This window comes from Nasonia vitripennis, chromosome 3, assembly GCF_009193385.2.
Source record: "Nasonia vitripennis strain AsymCx chromosome 3, Nvit_psr_1.1, whole genome shotgun sequence".
Taxonomy (NCBI): domain Eukaryota; kingdom Metazoa; phylum Arthropoda; class Insecta; order Hymenoptera; family Pteromalidae; genus Nasonia; species Nasonia vitripennis.
In genome coordinates, this window is record NC_045759.1 from 21,706,928 (window position 1) to 21,726,167 (window position 19,240).

The 19,240-nt window shown below is 45.2% G+C and overlaps 6 protein-coding genes across 17 annotated transcripts; 2 read left to right on the plus strand and 4 right to left on the minus strand.

Annotated features, from left to right (window-relative positions):
- Window positions 1-126: 126 nt before the first annotated feature.
- Window positions 127-2,880, minus strand: LOC100118727 (translation factor GUF1 homolog, mitochondrial). The gene is made up of 7 exons (XM_001602575.5): window positions 2,577-2,880; window positions 1,698-2,510; window positions 1,361-1,600; window positions 991-1,256; window positions 676-890; window positions 389-601; window positions 127-309 (listed from the first exon to the last, which is right to left on the minus strand). Exons 1-7 carry the CDS (start codon window positions 2,651-2,653, stop codon window positions 184-186), a joined length of 1,950 nt encoding a protein of 649 aa, XP_001602625.1. The 5' UTR covers window positions 2,654-2,880; the 3' UTR covers window positions 127-183.
- On the plus strand, window positions 2,833-4,376 carry LOC100678779. The gene is made up of 3 exons (XM_031927927.2): window positions 2,833-3,637; window positions 3,739-3,953; window positions 4,024-4,376. The coding sequence occupies exons 1-2, from the start codon at window positions 3,047-3,049 to the stop codon at window positions 3,937-3,939; spliced, it is 792 nt and encodes a 263-aa protein (XP_031783787.1). The 5' UTR covers window positions 2,833-3,046; the 3' UTR covers window positions 3,940-3,953; window positions 4,024-4,376.
- LOC100118801 (spondin-1) lies at window positions 4,063-10,332 on the minus strand. 10 transcript variants are annotated; one of them, XM_032597970.1, is made up of 16 exons: window positions 9,935-10,332; window positions 8,889-9,101; window positions 8,428-8,656; window positions 8,154-8,337; window positions 7,920-8,084; window positions 7,717-7,840; window positions 7,327-7,647; window positions 6,945-7,116; window positions 6,481-6,862; window positions 5,880-6,078; window positions 5,604-5,783; window positions 5,397-5,507; window positions 5,109-5,254; window positions 4,953-5,034; window positions 4,820-4,870; window positions 4,075-4,737 (listed from the first exon to the last, which is right to left on the minus strand). In XM_032597970.1, the coding sequence occupies exons 1-16, from the start codon at window positions 10,047-10,049 to the stop codon at window positions 4,553-4,555; spliced, it is 2,859 nt and encodes a 952-aa protein (XP_032453861.1). In that variant the 5' UTR covers window positions 10,050-10,332; the 3' UTR covers window positions 4,075-4,552. The 10 variants fall into 10 exon arrangements, with proteins under 10 accessions (XP_031783775.1, XP_032453865.1, XP_032453861.1 ...); XM_031927914.2 differs by having other exon boundaries at window positions 8,889-9,104; window positions 9,935-10,301; XM_031927916.2 differs by having other exon boundaries at window positions 4,111-4,737; window positions 6,601-6,862; window positions 7,291-7,647; window positions 8,889-9,104; window positions 9,935-10,301.
- Window positions 4,610-17,372, plus strand: LOC100678917 (myosin heavy chain, embryonic smooth muscle isoform). 3 transcript variants are annotated; one of them, XM_031927919.2, is made up of 13 exons: window positions 4,610-4,739; window positions 14,423-14,521; window positions 14,610-14,737; window positions 14,798-14,911; window positions 14,980-15,242; window positions 15,305-15,682; window positions 15,754-15,873; window positions 15,950-16,059; window positions 16,132-16,286; window positions 16,357-16,475; window positions 16,537-16,876; window positions 16,957-17,144; window positions 17,209-17,372. In XM_031927919.2, the coding sequence occupies exons 2-13, from the start codon at window positions 14,473-14,475 to the stop codon at window positions 17,231-17,233; spliced, it is 1,989 nt and encodes a 662-aa protein (XP_031783779.1). In that variant the 5' UTR covers window positions 4,610-4,739; window positions 14,423-14,472; the 3' UTR covers window positions 17,234-17,372. The 3 variants fall into 3 exon arrangements, with proteins under 3 accessions (XP_031783779.1, XP_031783778.1, XP_031783780.1); XM_031927918.1 differs by having other exon boundaries at window positions 16,537-16,894; window positions 17,209-17,369; XM_031927920.2 differs by lacking the exons at window positions 4,610-4,739; window positions 14,423-14,521; window positions 14,610-14,737 and having other exon boundaries at window positions 14,797-14,911; window positions 14,966-15,242; window positions 16,537-16,894; window positions 17,209-17,369.
- LOC100118872 (spondin-1-like) lies at window positions 10,993-14,275 on the minus strand. Its single transcript, XM_008205248.3, has 12 exons — window positions 13,967-14,275; window positions 13,434-13,849; window positions 13,188-13,352; window positions 12,991-13,114; window positions 12,788-12,918; window positions 12,498-12,714; window positions 12,275-12,434; window positions 11,999-12,206; window positions 11,636-11,915; window positions 11,393-11,575; window positions 11,233-11,324; window positions 10,993-11,155 (listed from the first exon to the last, which is right to left on the minus strand). Exons 1-12 carry the CDS (start codon window positions 14,154-14,156, stop codon window positions 11,045-11,047), a joined length of 2,277 nt encoding a protein of 758 aa, XP_008203470.3. The 5' UTR covers window positions 14,157-14,275; the 3' UTR covers window positions 10,993-11,044.
- Window positions 17,261-19,204, minus strand: LOC100113807 (splicing factor YJU2). Its single transcript, XM_001605290.6, has 2 exons — window positions 18,557-19,204; window positions 17,261-18,435 (listed from the first exon to the last, which is right to left on the minus strand). The coding sequence occupies exons 1-2, from the start codon at window positions 18,578-18,580 to the stop codon at window positions 17,488-17,490; spliced, it is 972 nt and encodes a 323-aa protein (XP_001605340.1). The 5' UTR covers window positions 18,581-19,204; the 3' UTR covers window positions 17,261-17,487.
- Window positions 19,205-19,240: the final 36 nt, after the last annotated feature.

The following is a 19,240-nucleotide window of genomic DNA, read 5'->3' on the forward strand; positions in this document are numbered from 1 at the left end:
TTCCTCAATAAATTTGTACTAAAATATAATAAACCGATGTTTCATTTACTTGAATAAATCGATCTGTGATCTTTTAACGGCGGATTATTATAAATATTAACGAATAAAAGTGTTCAATGAAAGACGTTTAGTTTTGAAAAATCAAAATTTATCTCGTTTTATTATTTACATTTAATGTACAATTCACCTTTTTAGTACGTCGATAAAGGTTTCACGCGGAAGAGCGATGTTTCCGATCATTCTCATTCTTTTCTTACCTTCTTTTTGTTTGGCCAACAATTTTTGTTTCCTCGTAATGTCTCCACCATACTGAAGAATATTATTGAAAAATCAGTCTTGTGACTATATATAGCTAGGAAATTGATATTTATATATTACAAAACATTACCAATTTCGCTGTGACGTCTTTTCGGTAGGGTTTTAAATTTTCTCTCGCTAGAACCTTGGACCCCACACATGCTTGAATCGCAATAAGAAACTGTTGGCGAGGAATTATATCTAATAATTTAACGCACATCTGCTTTGCTTTCTGGGAAGCTTTAGAGCAGTGAACTATTGTACTTAATTCTTCGACTTGATGCCCGTTTAATTTGATGTCCATCTGAAATTTCATAGTGTCGTTTACTTTTAAGTTTTTATTTAAACAAGACGATGTTTTAAGTAATCAATTCTTACTTTGACTATGTTGGATAATTCATATCCAGAGTCTTCATAATCAAAACTTGCATACCCAGAAGTGAGTGATTTCAATTCATCGTGAAAATCAACAATGATTTCGTTTAATGGCACGCTAAATTGTATCATGACTCTGTCATTATCTATATTTTTTGTTGACTTTTCTAATCCCCGGCGTTCCATGATTAAAGACATTACTGGTCCGAAATAGTTGTCTGAGCAAAATAAGATTATATTTCTTAGATTAATGTAGTCTTGTGATATCAATTTAATTCAGAATCGATAGGATTTAAGGATTTAAAATGTATAACAAACCTGGTGTGATAATTGTTCCTAAAACTATAGGTTCATATAGTTCTTTGACAATGGTTAAATCTGGAAAATGAGATGGATTGCTAAATACAACTGTTTCACCTTGGTATTTGATAATATTTTTGCTGCCAAAAATTGTGGCTTTATAAGTAACTCCTGGTGCAGTCAAAACTGCTTGAGCATCGTACTCTTGATCCAATCTTTGATTGAATACTTCCATGTGTAAAAGACCAAGAAAGCCAAGTCGCCATCCTTGACCTAAAGCTGGACTAAAAAATATTATTCAATGGATTAAAAGTAAAACATGCATATTTTCAACAAAAAATCAGGCTTCTGAATAATTTTTTTTAAATGGTAGGCAATTTTATTGTACCTAGATTCTTTTGTCACTGTAACTGCATTATCATTTAATACTAATTTTTCAATAGCAGCTTGAAGAGCAAGATGCTGTGACTGATCCATGGGATAAACACCAGCATAAACCATTGATTTGGCTATTTTAAATCCTGGAAGAGGTTCTACTGGTGTGCTTTTTAAATGAAGCGTATCTCCTATGTGCGCTTCCGCAGAAGTCCTCATGTTGCATGTTACACACCCCACCTGTCCGGCATATCTAAGTATATAAGAAAAAAAAAAGAATAGATTCTCAAAATATTCAATTATTTGAATTTTGAATAGAAAAAAAAACAATAAAATTATTTAATCATTACATTTTTTTAAGATATTCTAGTTCTGGCCTTAGAAAGGCTAATGATTTAACTTCATATGATTTTTTTGTGTAGCAAGATGTTATCTGATCACCAACTGATAGAACTCCATCTCTAATATAAACTAAAGAAATAGCACCCTTATACTTATCATACCAACTGTCAAAAATAAGGGCCCTTAATGGTTTATTTGCTAATGCTGGTGGAGGAGGTACTCTTTTGACAATAGCTTTTAAAACCTCATCAACATTAGTACCATTTTTAGCAGATATCTTTATGATCTCTTCATCTTCCATATCAAAAAGATTGTTCAACTGTTTGACAACTCTATCGGGATTTGCATTCTTCAAATCAATTTTGTTTATGACAGGTATTATTGTAAGATCTTTTCCAAATGCAAGGTAAAAATTTGCAACTGTCTGGGCTTGTACACCATCATTGGCATCAACTAAAAGAATGACACCTTGGCATGCTGCTAGAGATCGATGCACTTCAGAGGCAAAGTCAACGTGTCCAGGAGTATCAATCAAATTTAGAAGATATTCTTTGTCTTCAAGTGTATATTTAAGTGAACACGTTTGAGCTTTCACAGTGATTCCTCGTTCTTTTTCCACTTGTAACTTGTCCAACACCTGCATTCCCGAATTTGTCTTAATTGCTCCAGTCATTTCCAAAAGTCTATCTGCAAGGGTACTTTTGCCATGATCTACATGAGCTATTATGCTGAAATTGCGAATATTTTCTACAGGAGTTTTGTATTCTTTCAGAGCATCCTCGTCCATTGAATAAGACTTTGAAAACGTTAGGGAAAACCATCTGAAAAATTTTCCATTTGAACGAACGTTTTATAATCAAAAATTCAACAAAAATAATCATGTTTACCTTTGTTTTTGACAAAGACCAATTTGATGTTTAATTCTATTAGATAACGAGTTAAATAAAAACAATTGCAACTTCATTATTAACAACTTTTGTATTCACATAATTTGACAATAGTGATGGTTAGATAGTTTAAATCAAGAAATTCTGTTTAATCTAGTTGCGATCATGGTTAACGTTGTTAAAACAACTTAACCTACACTACACTGTACAGCCTTGAAGTCTATCTCGCGGTTTATGCTTTTAACTATGCCCTCCCCCTCTCTGCCGTGCTCCGCTTCGCTGTGGATCAGCTGTCTGCTTGCCACAATACAGTCTCTACTTATATACCGACGATCTTCTATACCTATCTATATATCAATGATCGGCAGAGGAGAAATCTGTGCGGGAGAAAGTAAATATGGCGATGGTCTAAGCTTAGTGTAAAAAATCTCTAACCAAACTCAATACAATACTCATTACTCAGTGCGAAAATGGCGTTTGCCGGTGTGTGTAGAACGAGTCAAGTTTTACGAACTTTTCGTTTTTCCAAGTCTCGCATAAATTATCTGACAGAAATAGACAACAAAAATGTGAACTTGACGTTATCCTGCAACATTGTATGCAACAAGTTCTTGTGCACAGAGGAAAAATTCAAACCAGTGAATAAATCCAATAATCCGAATGCTCCTGAGAAACCTAAGAAGAGAAAACCTCTGACCAGTCCTCAAGTAACACTAATATCTCCCGAAGATGATATCTCAATGATGACACTGGAACAAGCGAAAAAATTGGCTGATCGTAGAAAACTGAAATTGGTGAAAATTCTTGACTTTGATACCAAGAGTCAGAAACCGCTGTTCAAACTAATGACTAGCCAAGAATTCTTCGAAGAGGGTGTCAAATTCAAGGAGAGAAAGAAAAAGGAAAAGGATGCAGCTGTGAAGGAAGATAAATTGTTTACTATTTCAACGAAAACTACTGAGCATGACTTGTACATCAAGATTAATCAAATTATGAAGTTGTTAAAAAAGAAACACGAGATTCGAATTTTCATATCCAAAGATGGCAATCACACTAAAGCGGTAATCTTATATTTATAATTAACACAGCTTGTTTGTTTCTGTAAGCTCTTGTCTTTCTTCTCAAAATAAATATCTTTTTCTAATCAAATATCTATTTAAAGCAAGAGCTAGTTGAACTAATCGAGAAAGAAATTAAGGAACTGATTTCTACCAAGACTTGCGTATCAAAAGCAACAGCTTTTAAGTTGTCTTTCATGCCAAAATTAGAGACTGACGATAAAAATAATAATGTAAATAACGAGAATCAGCAGAAAGATACATTAGAAGAAGAGAAGACGAAAGCAAGTGGTAACGAAAAATAAAAGGAAATCGATAAGTAAGTATTTTAAGTTAAAGCAACATGTACCAACCTGATTTTATAATAAACAATAATTTTGATATCGCAGGTCGGGAAAAGGATAAGAAAATAAGACAGTTTATTGCAATCGAATTTACAACATTATTATTTTACAAAAAGAGTGCGTTTTTTCATGATATTTTTTTTTTCTTTTATTGTCTACCAATAAGATGCCCTATCTTGTGCATCTTACTCTTCATGATATGTAAATAACTACTTTGGTTATATTAACTCACACACACGTATGAATGACAATTTTTTTTCTTGTATAAAACGACCGATGGACTCTTCTATGTATGTATAATAGCAAAGAGGTACAGGAATTGTGAATTAGGTTTGCCAGAATGATAAAAGCAAGTGTAAGTATGTATATATATATATAAATAAACAAATTACGTTAAATTTGTGCATTTCTTTTTCATGTGTGTGACTGTGGTGTGTATACCAAAGAAACGAAAGAACGATTTCCAGACGATTTTGCAACAACGCTAATCTCTCGAGTGTGCGCAATCGAAAGCAGCTAGAAATCATACAGATATAATTGTCACACGGAATTGTCGTCGTCGTCGTCGTCTGTCCTAAGTGGCGTTAATACAAGCTGGAAGTCGACAGGTCTCGATTTGGGCGAGCGCCGGGCAACTTTTTCCAAATGGCCCCCGAGGCTCCACGGCTATTTTTCGTGTTCGCCGTCGCTGCGACAGACCGCAGCTCGTCGCGCAGCTGGACCACGGACCCCAGGGACTCACTCGACAGTGCACCGAAACTGTAAGCGCAGACGCATCATCATTTTTTTTTTTAAGTCGCAATTTTGTAGTGTAGTTCGAGCGTTTATCGTAGTAACATACCTTGCTCTTCGCTGGAGTCGAAAACCAGTGCCTCTCTGTCGTTTTGTACGTCTAAATCGTGAATGAATTATAATTCGCTATACGTATATATAAAGCTCTAATATGAATTATGCAAGATCGAAAATATTCTTACTGCAATCCGGTAAAACTTTGTGACACTTTTGCCGTCGCATCGTCTTGGTCGGGCAACTCTTACCCCCGTTCCTCGGATGGGTCTATAGAAAATCAATCATTAGATTATCGATAACCGGTATAAGACGGTTGAAAATGAAAAATTACTCAGGATTACCAATACATCGCGAGACATGGTTCTGTAGCCCTTGCAGCTATAGCAAGGCGACCAATCGCTCCACTCCGTCATCCTGCAATCGACTCTGTCGTTGGATTTCGTCTCCCCCTTGTGCTTCTTTTTCTTCTTTTTCTCAGTCGTATTATCTGCACAAGTTTATACGAAAAATTCGATAATATTTAAACTCTCATTACACTACGTTATAAACAATATTGGAGACAGATATAACGAAAGTTGGTATAATCGGAGAATGGAAAGTTATTCTAGGTATATTAGTAAGAAGATCACCGTCAGATCTGGCGCGTTTGATCTTGGAGTTCGGATGATCGGTGAGCGGCACGTTATAGGTGACGACGCTGCTGAGCTTCAGCTTGTAATTTTTTAAGCTATCGGGATCCTCTTCGTCGGTTAGAATGTTAGTGGGTTGCGGATACAAAAAAAAAATGTTAATCAAGCATGACAGCGTGTGGGCGATCGGTATGAAAAATGACTTACGAAACGTGGAACAGGTCGTCTGGCACTCCTGAAGCGTTCGGAAATTGTTCATGTTGCCGTTGCAGCCGGTGTAATGGAAAAGCAGGCACTTGGCGGTGATTTTGTCGTAGTAGTAGCGCAGGGAGTTGTCGTCATGCTCGTCGGGACAGTGGCCGAGCTGCACGGGCTGAGAGCAAATGACTGCGCGCGACGACGACGTCAAGCGAATGAGGCGAGGTATAAGGTGTGAACGTGACGCATAGTGTATAATTCAATTAGTAGCATAAAGTAGTTTACCTTGCACGAGTTCCGGAGTGATTTGACAAGACTTGGTCTCGGCCTCGCAGATGGCCGACTCGTACTGGCACTCGTAGTCGGCCGCGTTCGGCGAGTAGTCAGGTTTGATCTGTCGTGATCGGCTCTTGGTGCCCGAGCCACAGGACACCGAACACGGACTCCAGAAGGACCACTGATAGTAACGCGACTCGGGGCATTTCTAAGCGTGTTTTGCTTCGTTAGTTATAAACGGCGGTATTTTTCATGCGATTGTATTCTAGCGCGGATTTGGGATTGATTCGTGTATACTTGACATCGCGCGCTACCTCTGTCAAGCATATTGTTCCTCTAAAAATTCTTTTTTCAATATCGTGTTAATAAATGAAGACTTTCATGCTTGGCAATGAACGAGAAATGGAATGAGTTGTTAATGATGCAAATGTCCGAATCAGTCCCAAGCCCCGCTTGCTAAGAAAAAGTGATAAATATCCGAAAAATCATTGATCGACGATCGATACCGAGCGGACCGCAGAGAGCGAGTGATGTATAGATGCGTAATACGATGAGTATATATGCGGTAAAGCTTGTAAGAGAAGCTTTTTTTCTTTGAAATAAGGACTACCTTCCTGCGCGGCCTGGGCCAGATCTTTGCCAAGTATCGTCTGTTATCGGCAGCATCATAGTCGCTCTCCTCGTCCGAGGAAACCGTAGTGGTAATCGACTCGGTTGTGGTCTCGCTTACCGCTTCCTCGTCGCCGGCGACGTCGGTAGTGCTGCTGTCGCCGTCGGTAGTCGTCTCCTCGGCTTCGCAGGCCGAATTCTCGCAGTCGATCGTCTGCTGCAATTCGATTCGAGGATACTGCATACGACACTCCTTCCGTTTGCGCTTCGGCCGAAAGTTGCGCTCGCGCGTTCGGCTCTCCGGACCGCAGCTTTTGCTGCAAATCGTCCATTCCGACCACTGGCTGAGCGGGCACTTTTTCTCGTCCACTTCGTCCGGCGGACTGCAATCAGACGCGGATGACATCGCTCAGATTCGATACAAGGGATTATCCGCTTGCTTTGTTCGCGACTTTTTATACTGACCAGACGAAGTTATCCGGCGCGTAACAGACGACTCTGTCGGTCAATAGGGAGTCGCAGTTGTGCTTCGCCGCGGCCTTCTCGTTCTTGTACTTGCGCTGCCTGAGCTTGACCCCTCTGCCGCAGGTGACCGAGCAGCTCTCCCAGGGACCCCAATTCGTCACTCTGCACGCCTCTGTACGCACGCACGTCGTTTCATTGATACATGAAAAGCTCTTTCTCTCTCGCGTACGCGAACGCGATAAGCTCAAACGTCACATACACACACGCGCACACACACACACACACTACTCTAAAAAGAAGCCAGTCAAGAAAATAAAATGCGCAACCAAAGGAAAATAATACTTGCTACGCGTGATCGGTTGATCTACTACAGCGCCTAGACCTTCGCTGTCCTCGGAGCTCGGCGACCTCTCGCAGTTTTTCTCGTAGATGCGCTGTCGCTTGAGGTAGAGTCTCGCCAGGGGGTTCATGTCGACGGCCGAATCGTCGTAGAAGGGCGAGCGGTCGTCGTTCGGCCAGGTCGTCGTGATCCGACGGATCACGTCTCGAGGCTCGGTCTGGGCATCGACGGATTCGTACGTGATGCCGTCGTCCGTACCGGCGTCTATCGGGTACAGGTTCAGCTCCTTGTGCTCGATCCACGAGCAGTTGCTCAGGCAGAGCTCGAGGCCGGACACCCCGACGAACCAGTCCGGCGACGGATCTGCGTGTCGTTCGTTACCTCTCATTGGTACACCTAATTTCATACCTAAACCTAAACTTTCGTTCGTACCTATCATCGAGACGAGCGACATGAGGTGGTGCATCTGGTCCACTCGAAAGACCGCGAAGGTTTTGCTGGTGATGTTGGGAAAGTTTATCCCCCTGGCCTTGATGATCGTACGGATGTGTTGACTCTAGCGAAACAAGTCGGGGGGTGAGCTATGATTGCCTCGGGGCGTTACCGCGCCATACCTGAAACCTAGCCCGGCATACCTGGTTCTTCAGCTCCGACTCGAGGACTCGGGTGACGCCATTCTCGGCGACCTGCTTGAGCCCTTCGCTCGCGTAGCCGTTGTACTCCCAGAATCGGTACTCGGACGTGTGCGACGCCCCGATGACGTCGGAAAACCTGGCGTTCCAAGGTTTGCTCGGGAAGTTCTAAACGAAGCAATGATATTTGTTTAGCAGCGCGATACAAGCTACATTCTTATAACAAAGGATAATGACTTTCGGATGAGTGTATCTCGACCAGAGTCCCTCGAAAGCGAGCTCGTATTTAGCCTCGTCGCAGGCGCAGCACTCGGGAAGCACGGGTCCAGGGTCGTCAAAACTCGCCTTCGGATCCTGGCAGAACTTTTGCTCCAAAGTGCCGTCCATAAACCACACCGACGGCGACTCCATGACCGACGCTCTGCGGCAGTAATCATTTTTCAAAGTCGACGGAACACTGTATACATAGACCGAGGATTCAACTCGCGATCGTATATATATACTTGTTCACCTGAAAATGACGCAACCGTTGCCCTCCTCGGGACTGGTCCAATACACCGAGATATCGTCCTTGACGACCTGCGATACCTGAACGACAGCGTCGGGACAGTCCTGGGTGAACTCGGACAGCTCTTGGTCGTAGAGCTCGAGGACCCCGTGCGGCAGACTCTTGTTCTCGTTCTCCACGGTTATGTAAAACCTGATGAACTGCACGTCCTCTATCTCGTTCTTCAGCATAACTGCGCTCAGGTTTATCGTGTACATTATCCAACAATAAGGCACACGCAATAAAGAAAAATCAACGCAAGGCGCCCTCCCCCGAGCTTCGTCGCTATATTCAGTCGGCTGAATTTATGGCTTCACTACATCACGGGTCTTCGGCTAATGCGTCTCTCTCGTTCTCGCGCGATATAAGAGGGGTGCAGTAGTCGAGGCTTGTCTCGAAGAATAAGAAGCGAGGAAGAAACTCACCCTGATACTTGGTGTTGGGCATGAAGCTACGAAATTCATCGGTCGTGTTGATTTTCAGCAGCTTGATCCGGTAGGTCTCGGAGACGCTGTGCGGTGCCTTGATATCATCCCACTTTTGCTCGCAGTGCGTCGAGCCGTTTACCACCACCGCAGCCGCGGCGAGCAACAAGAGCGCGAGTTGGCTGAACTTTCGAAGCTGCATCGTTGCTGCTGCTGCTGCGTCGGGGGGGTGAGAAATAAAATCGGGCGATAAATCCGCGTCACGCGCAATGGGACATCTGCCTCTGCTGCTGCAGCGATGCTAATCGATCGCGCCAAGAGAGAGAGAGAGAGAGAGATAACGGAAAAAAAGAGGAGAAGGCGGAGGAAAAAAAGTTGCCCCGCGCGCTCTCTCAGGTCGTCGCAAAGTGGAAGAGGGAGAGAGAAAAGAGGATCGTCAGCTCATCTCGCCGAGATTGCCATCCGAGATCGTCGGCTACTTTTCCATCTCGAGGAATCCATTCGGTCTCTCGATATGCACGTGGTCAATATACGAGAAAGAGAAATCAGGCCCGCAAAGTCAAAGCTACCCCCGCTACGCGGTGTTATATTCTATTTATCCGCGCTTTTTATCGCTCGCTCGGATCTCAATTAACCGACTGGGAATTCACAAGCTATAGACCGAGGATTCGGGGGGTATATATAACGGTCGGATAGACGCGGAATAAGCGCGGGCTGCGCGAAATGGAGTTTATACGTTATGTATATATAACGCGCGTGTGCACGTTATACACAGACTACTCCCTCTCGAAGCTCTAAAGCTGTTGGGGCTTAATTCTAATCCGGCCGAGCTCAGCAGATTGCTGAAAGGCGTAATTTATCCTGGCCTCAGTGGCTACTTGCTATCTCTCGCATCGAAGGAAGCCTAACTTTCGGGCGGCTGGTTGATGGTGTAGAGGAAAAGCTCTTTCTACTCTCTCTCTCTCTCTCTCTCTCTCGTTGCGTGTGTGCGCTCGCGAGCTTTATAGCTATGAAACGTTAGCTGTCGGACTGACTGATAGACTCACCAAGTTTAGAGCCGCTGCTTGGAATGCGAGAATGCGAGTAGCCCGCGAAACTTTCCTGCGCTTCACTCGGCACTGATGCTTCTTCTGCTCGCTGCTGCGTCCATAGCTCGTTCATTCATCAGCTCGATTTCTTTTTGTTTGTTTTTATATTGTATGCGAGAACGTTTATTTATTTATTTATTAATTCATTACAATTGTCAGCTTAACCAGAGCGGCTACACGCGTGCAACGTATGGGCAACGTTATACAAAGCAAGTCGGCGTACAAAAGCTCTGTGTTTACAGGCGAAAGCTCCCGTGTAGAGAAACACGGAAAAGCAGCAGAGAGGCTGGTGCAAAGCGTCGACGCGGCCGGTTTCCGAGCAACTGAGCGGTCGTTCGTCAGAGAAAGAGAGAGAGAGAGAGAGAGAGAGAGCAGAGCGATAGGTAACCGCTCTCTAATACTGGAGGCGGCAAATTCTCGCGCAGGCGCCCAGTTAGCCAGTATATGCAATATAGCGATGAGTAGGCGCGGAGGGCGCGAGAGCTTTCTATTCGCACATATCGTCAATTTGCCGCTTCTCCGGCACCGTCACGGTGCTAATTGTTCCGAGGCCTCGCGCTTGGCCGTATATAAATTGTTTTATTTACCGGACGCTCTTCTATACCGAGCGTAGGATAATTCATCGAAAAATTCAGCCGCCGTGGAAAGCTGCAGCTTTCAAAGAGAGCTTCGTTGAGCTTTTCTCGATTCTCGAGCGCGCGGGTATACGTAAAATGTATAAGGTAGGTCGATTCGAGGGCTCGAGAGCGCATCGTTGTCGCGCTTGGCGGGCTTTGTCTGCAGTCGCGCGTCTACAGCCGAGCACAACAGCCTCCCACGAGTATTATCTTACCCCGCCTGAGCCGGGGGCGTAATTCGAGCGCTAATGCGCTCTGTGCAAACTATTTTTTTACTTTTTCAATTCATCGTACCGACGCCAAGCGAGCTATACTTGCTCTCGTAGCGACGCATACGTATGGATTATTGCGTTATATTACGTTGGAAAAGCTTCAACTGATCCGGAAGGACGCGCAACGGGCTGGTTATTATTATTTATTTATTTATTTATTTTTGTTTTCCTTATGGAAATTAATCATAGCCTGCCTGATTCGGATACGCGTTCCGGGCGCACTTCTCCGTGCACTTGCGCTTCTCGACGGTGTCGAGGGGGCAAGCTCTGCCGTTATTCCGTGGTGGAACCTGGTGCGGAACGAAAAAATTCGAATGAATACTCGAAACGTAAGCGGTATGCAGAGTAATCGTATGCAAAGACTCACTATGATCGTCATTTGTCTGTACTGCACGCTGTCGCAGCTCTTGCACTCGGACCACTCGCTCCAGGGCGACATGACGCAGTTGACGTCTTTGGCTGAAAAAAAGTCGGAGACGCGTTTTTAAAGTATACGTCCCTCTCGTCTCGCATTGTGTATAATTTACCTTCGGGCGAGCAGTCCCTCATGCATTCCTGCTTGGTCTTGAAATTATTCTTGTTGCCGCCGCAGCCGGTGTACGAGAATATGGCGCAATCGTCCCTGTCCATCCTGTAGTAGTGCCTCAAGGAATTCTCGTTGTGTCCGTCCTCGCACTGGCCGATGTCGGCGGGCATGGAGCAATGATCATCTGCGAAATATACGATAGTTTTATACGATATAATCACGCTGCGGATATCCCGAAACTCACCGGCTATGGGGATCTCGGGTAGGGGATATTCGACTTGCGGAATCTTGGGACGTTCAGCCTCTTCGGCCTTCTCGTGGTCCTCGGGCACGACGTCGTGCGATCTCGGGACATGGACCGTGCACTCGACTTCCTCGTAGCGACAGGCTGGATAGTCGATTTCGGTGCCCAGTAAGTTGTTGGGATTGGGTTTGAGCGTTCGGTACTTGACCCTGAAACCCTCGCCGACCGTCACGGAACAGGGAGTCAGCTGCCAGTCGGTGTAGAGGTCGTCCATGCAAACCTGCGAGAAGCGACGATTTATTATCATTTACGTCTCGTTATAGGTGCATATACGCAAAAGGCATATTTTAATCGCGTACTTACGGGTCTGTCGTCGGGACAAGGCGGATGGCCGCAGTCGATCTCCTGCTGCAGCACCTTCTGGCCGAAGGTCTCGATGCACTGGACAGCGTTCTGGGTCCACTTGTAGGTTCGCGAGCGGTGTCTCGACTCCTGGCCGCACATGTCCAAGCACTTGGTCCACTCGCTCCACTCGGTCAGCAGGCAGTCGTCTGGCGTCAACTCCTTCTTGCTGAAAATCGGTTAACCGATTTCACCGACCTATTTACCGATCATCCAAAGCTGACTATATTGACCTACCAGGGGACCTGCTTGATGTTGCAAGTTCGCGACTGCTTCAGCTCCACAGGGCAGTCCTCCTCCTTGACGTTCTTCTTCAGAGTCCTGTTCCTTCTCTCAACGCCGATGCCGCAGGTCACCGAACAGGGGTCCCACGAGCTCCATGGATTCACGCAATCGGCTGCGAGCATTTTATTACCATTTATTAGAATCCACGAGATATTCTACAAAGATGCGAACGTACGTTCCATGTAGTGCGTCGCTCCGACCTTCTTGCAGCTCTTCTCCGAGCCAGCTCGTCGGGTGAAATGAATTTTCGCCAGAGGCCTTACGTCGTGGGTGTTATTGGTTTTATCGTAGAAGGGCGACTCCACGAGAGCGTCGTCTTTCCAGACCGGCGGAGGCCAAGTCATGTTCATACTGTTGATCATGTCGGCCGGATCCGTAAAGTCGCCTTGATTCTGGAGGCCGTGATATTATTGCTTGAGGAAAGCCGGGAATGTTATATGTAGGTCTTGTATGCGGAAAACTCACTTCGTATCCCGTGCCGTCCCTCACGCCGACGTCGTAAGCGTAGAGATTCAGCGTCTTGTGCTTCGCCCACGTGCAATCCGGCTGACACAGTTCCAAGGACGAGACGCCTATGAACCAGTCCGGCGACGGCTCTGGAATTGCAATAAGCTTTTTTTTATATTCGGTTATGATGGTGGATAATGAAAAATGAGTTTTGCCGATACCTATTCTCGCGACGAGCGAAACCACGTGGTGCTCTCTGGTGACCCTGACGCCGGCGTACGATTGTCGGCTTTTGTTTTGGAAGTTCACGCCGCGGAATTTCAGCAGCGTTGTTATGCTCGCCATCTGCGAATAAATGCGAGAAAGGACTTGAAATCTCACAGAACGACGGGTCCGGTGCGCGTTATACAATAGTTACGTTTGCTTTGAGCTCCAACTCCAGATCCGTCGTCTCGCCGTTTTCGGCGTACTTCTTCAAGCCGTCGCTGGCATTGGTGTAAGGATGCCAGAACTCGTAGTCGTGGGAGTGCGAGGCGCCTATGATCGTCGGGAAAACGGCCAGCCACTCCCTTCGAGGAAAATTCTGAAAACGAAAAAAAGTCCACATCAGTCGCCGCAACCAAGTTGTCGCATCGAAAAACGATCATCGCATAATAATATTTACTTTGGGATGTGTGTACCTGGACCAGAGTCCCTCAAAGCCCAGCTCGTACTTGCCCTCGTCGCAGGCGCAGCAGTTCCTCAGAATCTGTCCCGGGTCGTCAAGTTCGACCCTCGGGTCTTGGCACACCGTCAGGTTGGCCACGTGGTACCTCAGGTCCGTTTCCTTGATGGCTGCTTTGAGCTCGATGCAACCGCTGTCTCTCGGCGGACTCTGCCAACCGATTTTCAGAGTCTGCTTCGCCAACGATATCGGCCCGTCGATCACCCGGTTGATGCAGAACGGCATGTCGTTGTGGAACATGGAGAGCTGCACCTCGCGCAGCGTCAGCCGCCCGTCCGACATGGTTTTATTTTTGTTCGACATCGTGAAGTAGAACTGCGTGAAGGTCTGGTTCCTGAACTTTGACCTGATGGTAACTGATAACGAAAAGGTGTTTATATATATATATATATATATATATATATATATATATATATATATATAAAAATTCGAATCGATATCGATAACGAGATTATCATGATGCTATTGTTTACTGTCATATTGCGTGTCCGGGAAGTAAGAGCGCAAGTGTCCCGTCGTGTTGACGATCGAGAGATCCAGAACGTACTCGGACTCGGCGACCTCGTGTCCGGTTTCCATCCAGGGTATGACGCAGTTGTCGCTCAAGACTCGAACGACGATCAGCAGATCGACGAGCAAGACGACTTTTCCGATAAAAGCCATCTTTTACTGCGTCGATCATCGAAGACACGAGTGAAAAGAGGCGCAGTTGTGCGCGGCGTGGCACGCGCGCAGCGACTAATTTTAGCCGAGATTTTTTAAAAGCTCTCGGTCCCTGCGTATCCCCCATGCGCTTCGATCCAGCTTCGTGGAACGCTGCTTGCGCTGCCTTATTGCCTATAGCTATGGGCATAGAGAGGAGCGTTAAGTGAGCAACGCACGGATTTCGAGAGCATCAGTCATATGTTTTGTATATTTTTTTTTTTTAGGTTTGGTTATGACCTTGTGGTTTTCCCAGCGGTGATTTTCCCCCGATGTTATGGCGATTCCGAGGGTGAAAACGTGCAGCTCGGACACGATGAATGAAAGTTAGTTTGTATAGAGTATACACGAATTTATGTATCAGATTTGTTCACACACAGCCGAACGTATTTTATGCGCGTATACTATATATAGTAGGTAAAGCGGAGAACGCGAAGCCCGCACTGAGGAAGACCGGCAGACCCTCGGGGATCATTGGGGTCAAGAGCAAAATCCCGAAACACGAGAAGCCAGGTTCAGCTGCGGTCACGACGTCCGCAGGAGTGAGTAGAGTATGCGAGCTTTAATTTCAAGGAGACAACTTTACCGATCTTTTATCGAAGGAGGCGATCGCGTCCAAGAGTCAGGACAGCGGCAACAAACGGGCCCTGGAGAACCAGTTCAACACCAAGCGAAAGCATTACGCTACTCTAAGAAAAGAGATCGACGAGAAAGAAGTGGGTTCCACGTTGAAAGCTCTGCTATTTCCCGATATTTTATTCATATAACAGATAAATGCGCGTAGAAATACTGCCTGACGATGTACGAGGAGATCCAGCAGCTGAGGGAGAAGATGATGGCAGGTGGCGGAAAGGATCCAGTGGCCCAGGAGCTGCTGCAAGCGCCCGCCACAGCCAGCTTGGACCTGTTGACGGAGTTCGAGACTAGTCTGAGCTCCATTCCGGACACATGGCTGGGAGTGTGTCGAGAGGCGCTGGAGAAGCGGAACGCAAAGTTGCTCAGCTGGATCGAGACTCTCGAACCTGCTGATGGAACCACCTCGGACAGGTTGACGCTCGTTTGTACTGTCTGTTTCGACATCATTTAACGCTGTTTTTAACCATCCATAGCCTGAAAGAAGAGCTGACACAGCGCATCGCGAGCTTCGACTGGAACGAGGAATCGGCGGAACTGTCCGAGCAGCTGCGCGAACAGGTTCAAAAGATGAGTCAACTCGTGCAGAGGTTGAGGCTTCAACTGGAGCGGTCCAAGTGCGGAGGCGACTCGACGGAGAAGGTGGACAGAGCCGAGAGGGAACGGGGCCTCAAGACTCGGGCTAGGGTCAGGGAACTCGAGACTCAACTGCGCGAACTCCAAGAGAAGCTCAAGCAGAAGGAAACGAGCCTCGAGTTGAAGAGCAAGGAACTGCACAAGTGCCAGAAGAGCAACGAGGCGGCACGAGGAGAGATCGCCAAAGTCGACAAGCAGCGGGAAAATCAGGAGTCCAAGTATATTAATCGATATGCTTCTGGATAATTCTCATTTATTTTCTGCCTTTTTGTTCTGTTGTCGACCATAGATTGGCCAAACTGAAGCAGGAAGTTGAATCCAAGGACAAGGAATCGCGAGAACTCATAGCTCAGTACAACAAGCAAGTTCAGCATCTGCAGCAGGAGCTGGAGGACGAGAGGAAAACGAGGTGAGAAAGTACATTATTTCATTTTGGTATCGCGAAATAATGCCGGATTGTTACAATCGTATGTCGTCGTTCAAAGGCAGGAGCTCCAGTCCCAGTTTGACCAGTTCAAAGCGAGGAACGTAAAGCTGGAAGAAAAGTGCCAACAGTTGCTCGAGGTTCAGGAAAAGGAGAAGAATGTCCTGTCTGGTAGGAAGATCGCTTATATAATTGTAAATAATACTTACTTTTGTTAATCTGTCATTATCTGTCGACGCCAAGTTGACGGCCAACACACGGAATACGAGATCCAGTTGTTCGACGAGCTGAGAGAAACTCAGAAAATCTTGGCGGAGAAGAGTGAAATCATCCGAAAGCTCGAGGCCGAGAGAGAAAAGATTCTAGCGGCTGCGGTAAACGCCCCCGAGGATGAGACGGTAAAATTAAGCTGCCTATTCTCTTCACTTCTTAGCTTCGTGATTACAAGTTTCAATTGATCTCAAGTAGGGCAAAACCGACGAGAACTCGAGAGAAATCAGGCTGGCAGCCGAGTTGCTTACTAAAACCGACGAGCTAGATACTTTGAGGGACCAATTCAAGCAACTCCAAAAGAATTACAGAAGGATGTAAGCTCCATTAACGCCTCGAAATGGGCAATTGCACTCTATCATTTTTATGCATGAATAGGCAGCAACGAGCCGAGTATTTCGAGGAAAAACTGAAGGAGATGAACGAGGTGCAGAATCAGTTACTCATGAAGGAGGGCAGCGGCAGCCGAGCAGCCTACGGAGCTCAGGTGATGCAGCTACATCAACAGGTCACGGACTTGCGCTCGAGTCTCGCTCAAGCGAACGGACAGAACGTTGAGTTGGAGAAGACCTGTATGAGGCTCCAGCTGAAGCTGGAACGTTACAAGAGACATATGCACAACTTGAATAAAGATCGAAAACTCCGAAAGGAGATGCAGACGCTCCTGCAGCACGAAGATGCTGGTATGGTCGGCGCCGAAAGTCATCTCGATGTTCAGGTAGATCAGCTGATGCAGGTACTTCGAATGTAAACGATTAGTATAATATTTTGCTACGCGTTTTTTATTCGTTCACGTAGAACACGGCTGAGGACATCGAGGAACTCTACGAGGCACTCGAGAAAAAGGAGCTGCAAGTGATGAAGTTGGAAAAGCTCGTCAAACAGATGGAACAGCAGGAGGAGTGTTCCCAGGCACAGCGTACTAGGCTAGAAAACAGAATTGCTAAATTAGAGCTTGAGCTCAAAGAAGCTCAGCAGACTCATAGGTGAATATTTTAATCGAAAACTGAAATATTAAGGTTTGCTAAATGATTATCTTTCTTTTTTTAGGAATAGAGGATTCAGTTTCCTGTGAGGGCAGATATTACTTGGAAGAACCACATTTTTCAGTGTCAAATTAATGCATATAAATTTATTACCTAGTACTTTAATCAATTAGCTACAGACTACAGTGTCTTTCATTAATAAACTGACTTTTTACAGACAATTTACAATCCAGATATTTTTAAAAATAAATTTATTTTGTACCGTCATTTTTTTTTTTCATTACAAAAAAATGTGTGTACTGTGCTTTGTATTTTAATACCAAAATATACTTTTCATATTAGTCTAGTCACTATCGTTGCCACTGCTGTCCGAATATGCACCCAACATTAACAGTCCACTTGGTTTCTTTTCAGTAGCACTAACAGTCTCTACTTTTGGAGTATCACAGTTCTTGCTGGCACTTTGTACATCATCCTTTTCACTGTTGCTGCCAGTCGTTTCATTCTTACTAACACCCGTGGCTTCAGCAGGCTTATTCGATTTTAATTTAATACCAAGATTTTTTCTCCTGGCAGCGATGCTGACAGTGGATTTTGAAACTGCTACAGGTACCAAATCTGATGAAGTGGATGACAGCTTTGGTAATTTTTCCACTGGTTCTTCTACTGTTTCTTCTTCAATGACTTCTCCCACAACCCTCTTCTTGTTCTTGAATATTTCCTTGACTAGCTGCTCGTCGTACTCCTCTTGCTCCTTTTCTGTTCTTATCCTAGCAGCGGATGTGTCATACTGTTCAAGCATCTCGTCGTAATTTATGGTTTGCTGCCTGCGGTTCAAATCCTTCAGTTCCTCCAAGGACTCCAATAGATCCAATTCATTTTTCGATTGCTGTGTCCTCTTTTCTAACAACTTCATAGGATTAGTAGCCTCCTCTTCTTTCTCCTCATCTTCTTCTCGCTTGGCTTGCTCTTCCGCTAACTTGAGGGCCATGAAATTTCTCGTGGCCCCAGCCTCGATCTCATAGTCTGTATTCTTAGGGTCAGTTTTGAAGGAAATTTCTTGCAGACACCTAGTGCACTTTATGTAAAATCTGTATATACGTATACCCAGGTATGTATCACCTTCGACATCCTCCTTTCTGGCATTGAATTTTTTACCCTTGTAGATGTACTCTCCACAAGTCTTGCATCTCATGTTGAACGGGGCCATCAAACGAACCGTGTATTGACGATTCCGCGCTAATTTCATGCGCGGAATCTTCGACGGATCGAAATCCGGGGGATAGTATTTCTGAAAGACAACAAAATCATAGGTTAGAATCCGTATTTGTTGACATTCCCAACACTCGAGTTGTGGATACCGAATTGGAGTCATCAAAACTCGATAAAAAAAGTATAAAAATGGTACTTACGTTTAATACTTTACGCTCAGACATTTTGTTGTTTGTTTATAAAGTCTGTTATTCTGGATAACCACCTCTTGTACTTCGTACTACTTAAATTAAGCGACGTTTCCTTCGTTCTTCCGCGATTCCGCTGTACCTATTATCAATGGACACTGCCTCGAAAACTTTTGGTTCTTGAATGAATTTATCGCCTTGGATCCACAGTATATTCTGTCGTCATTTCCAAAATATATAGGTACCCATATATACCTATAAGTACCCGATGCGTTATTGGGTGCACATTCGGTGCACACGATGAAATTATATACAATTAAGCGTAGCTTGCGCAGGTGGAGCGAGAGGTAGAGTCATCTAGCGATGTCAACGTACACCCGCACGTCCAAGAATCCCTCGTTTCAGCGCCCTCTATATAACGGGGCTTAGACTTGCGCGAATAGGTGCAGCTTTCAGGATTATAGCTTGAGCAGCTGAGAGCGCGGCTCGCGGCGGCCGCATCGCGATAACAGTAAATACGATTTGTTTTTGTTTCTAAGTCTGCGTCACAACAATGAAGCCCCCGCACGCGTCTTGATATTCTCGCTCGACTCGCACTATACACATCGTCGATAGGCAAAGCCACAACACCCCGCCGATAAGACACTATAGGTATAGAGAAGGGCGCAATATAGCGAGAGGTACAATCTAAAAAAA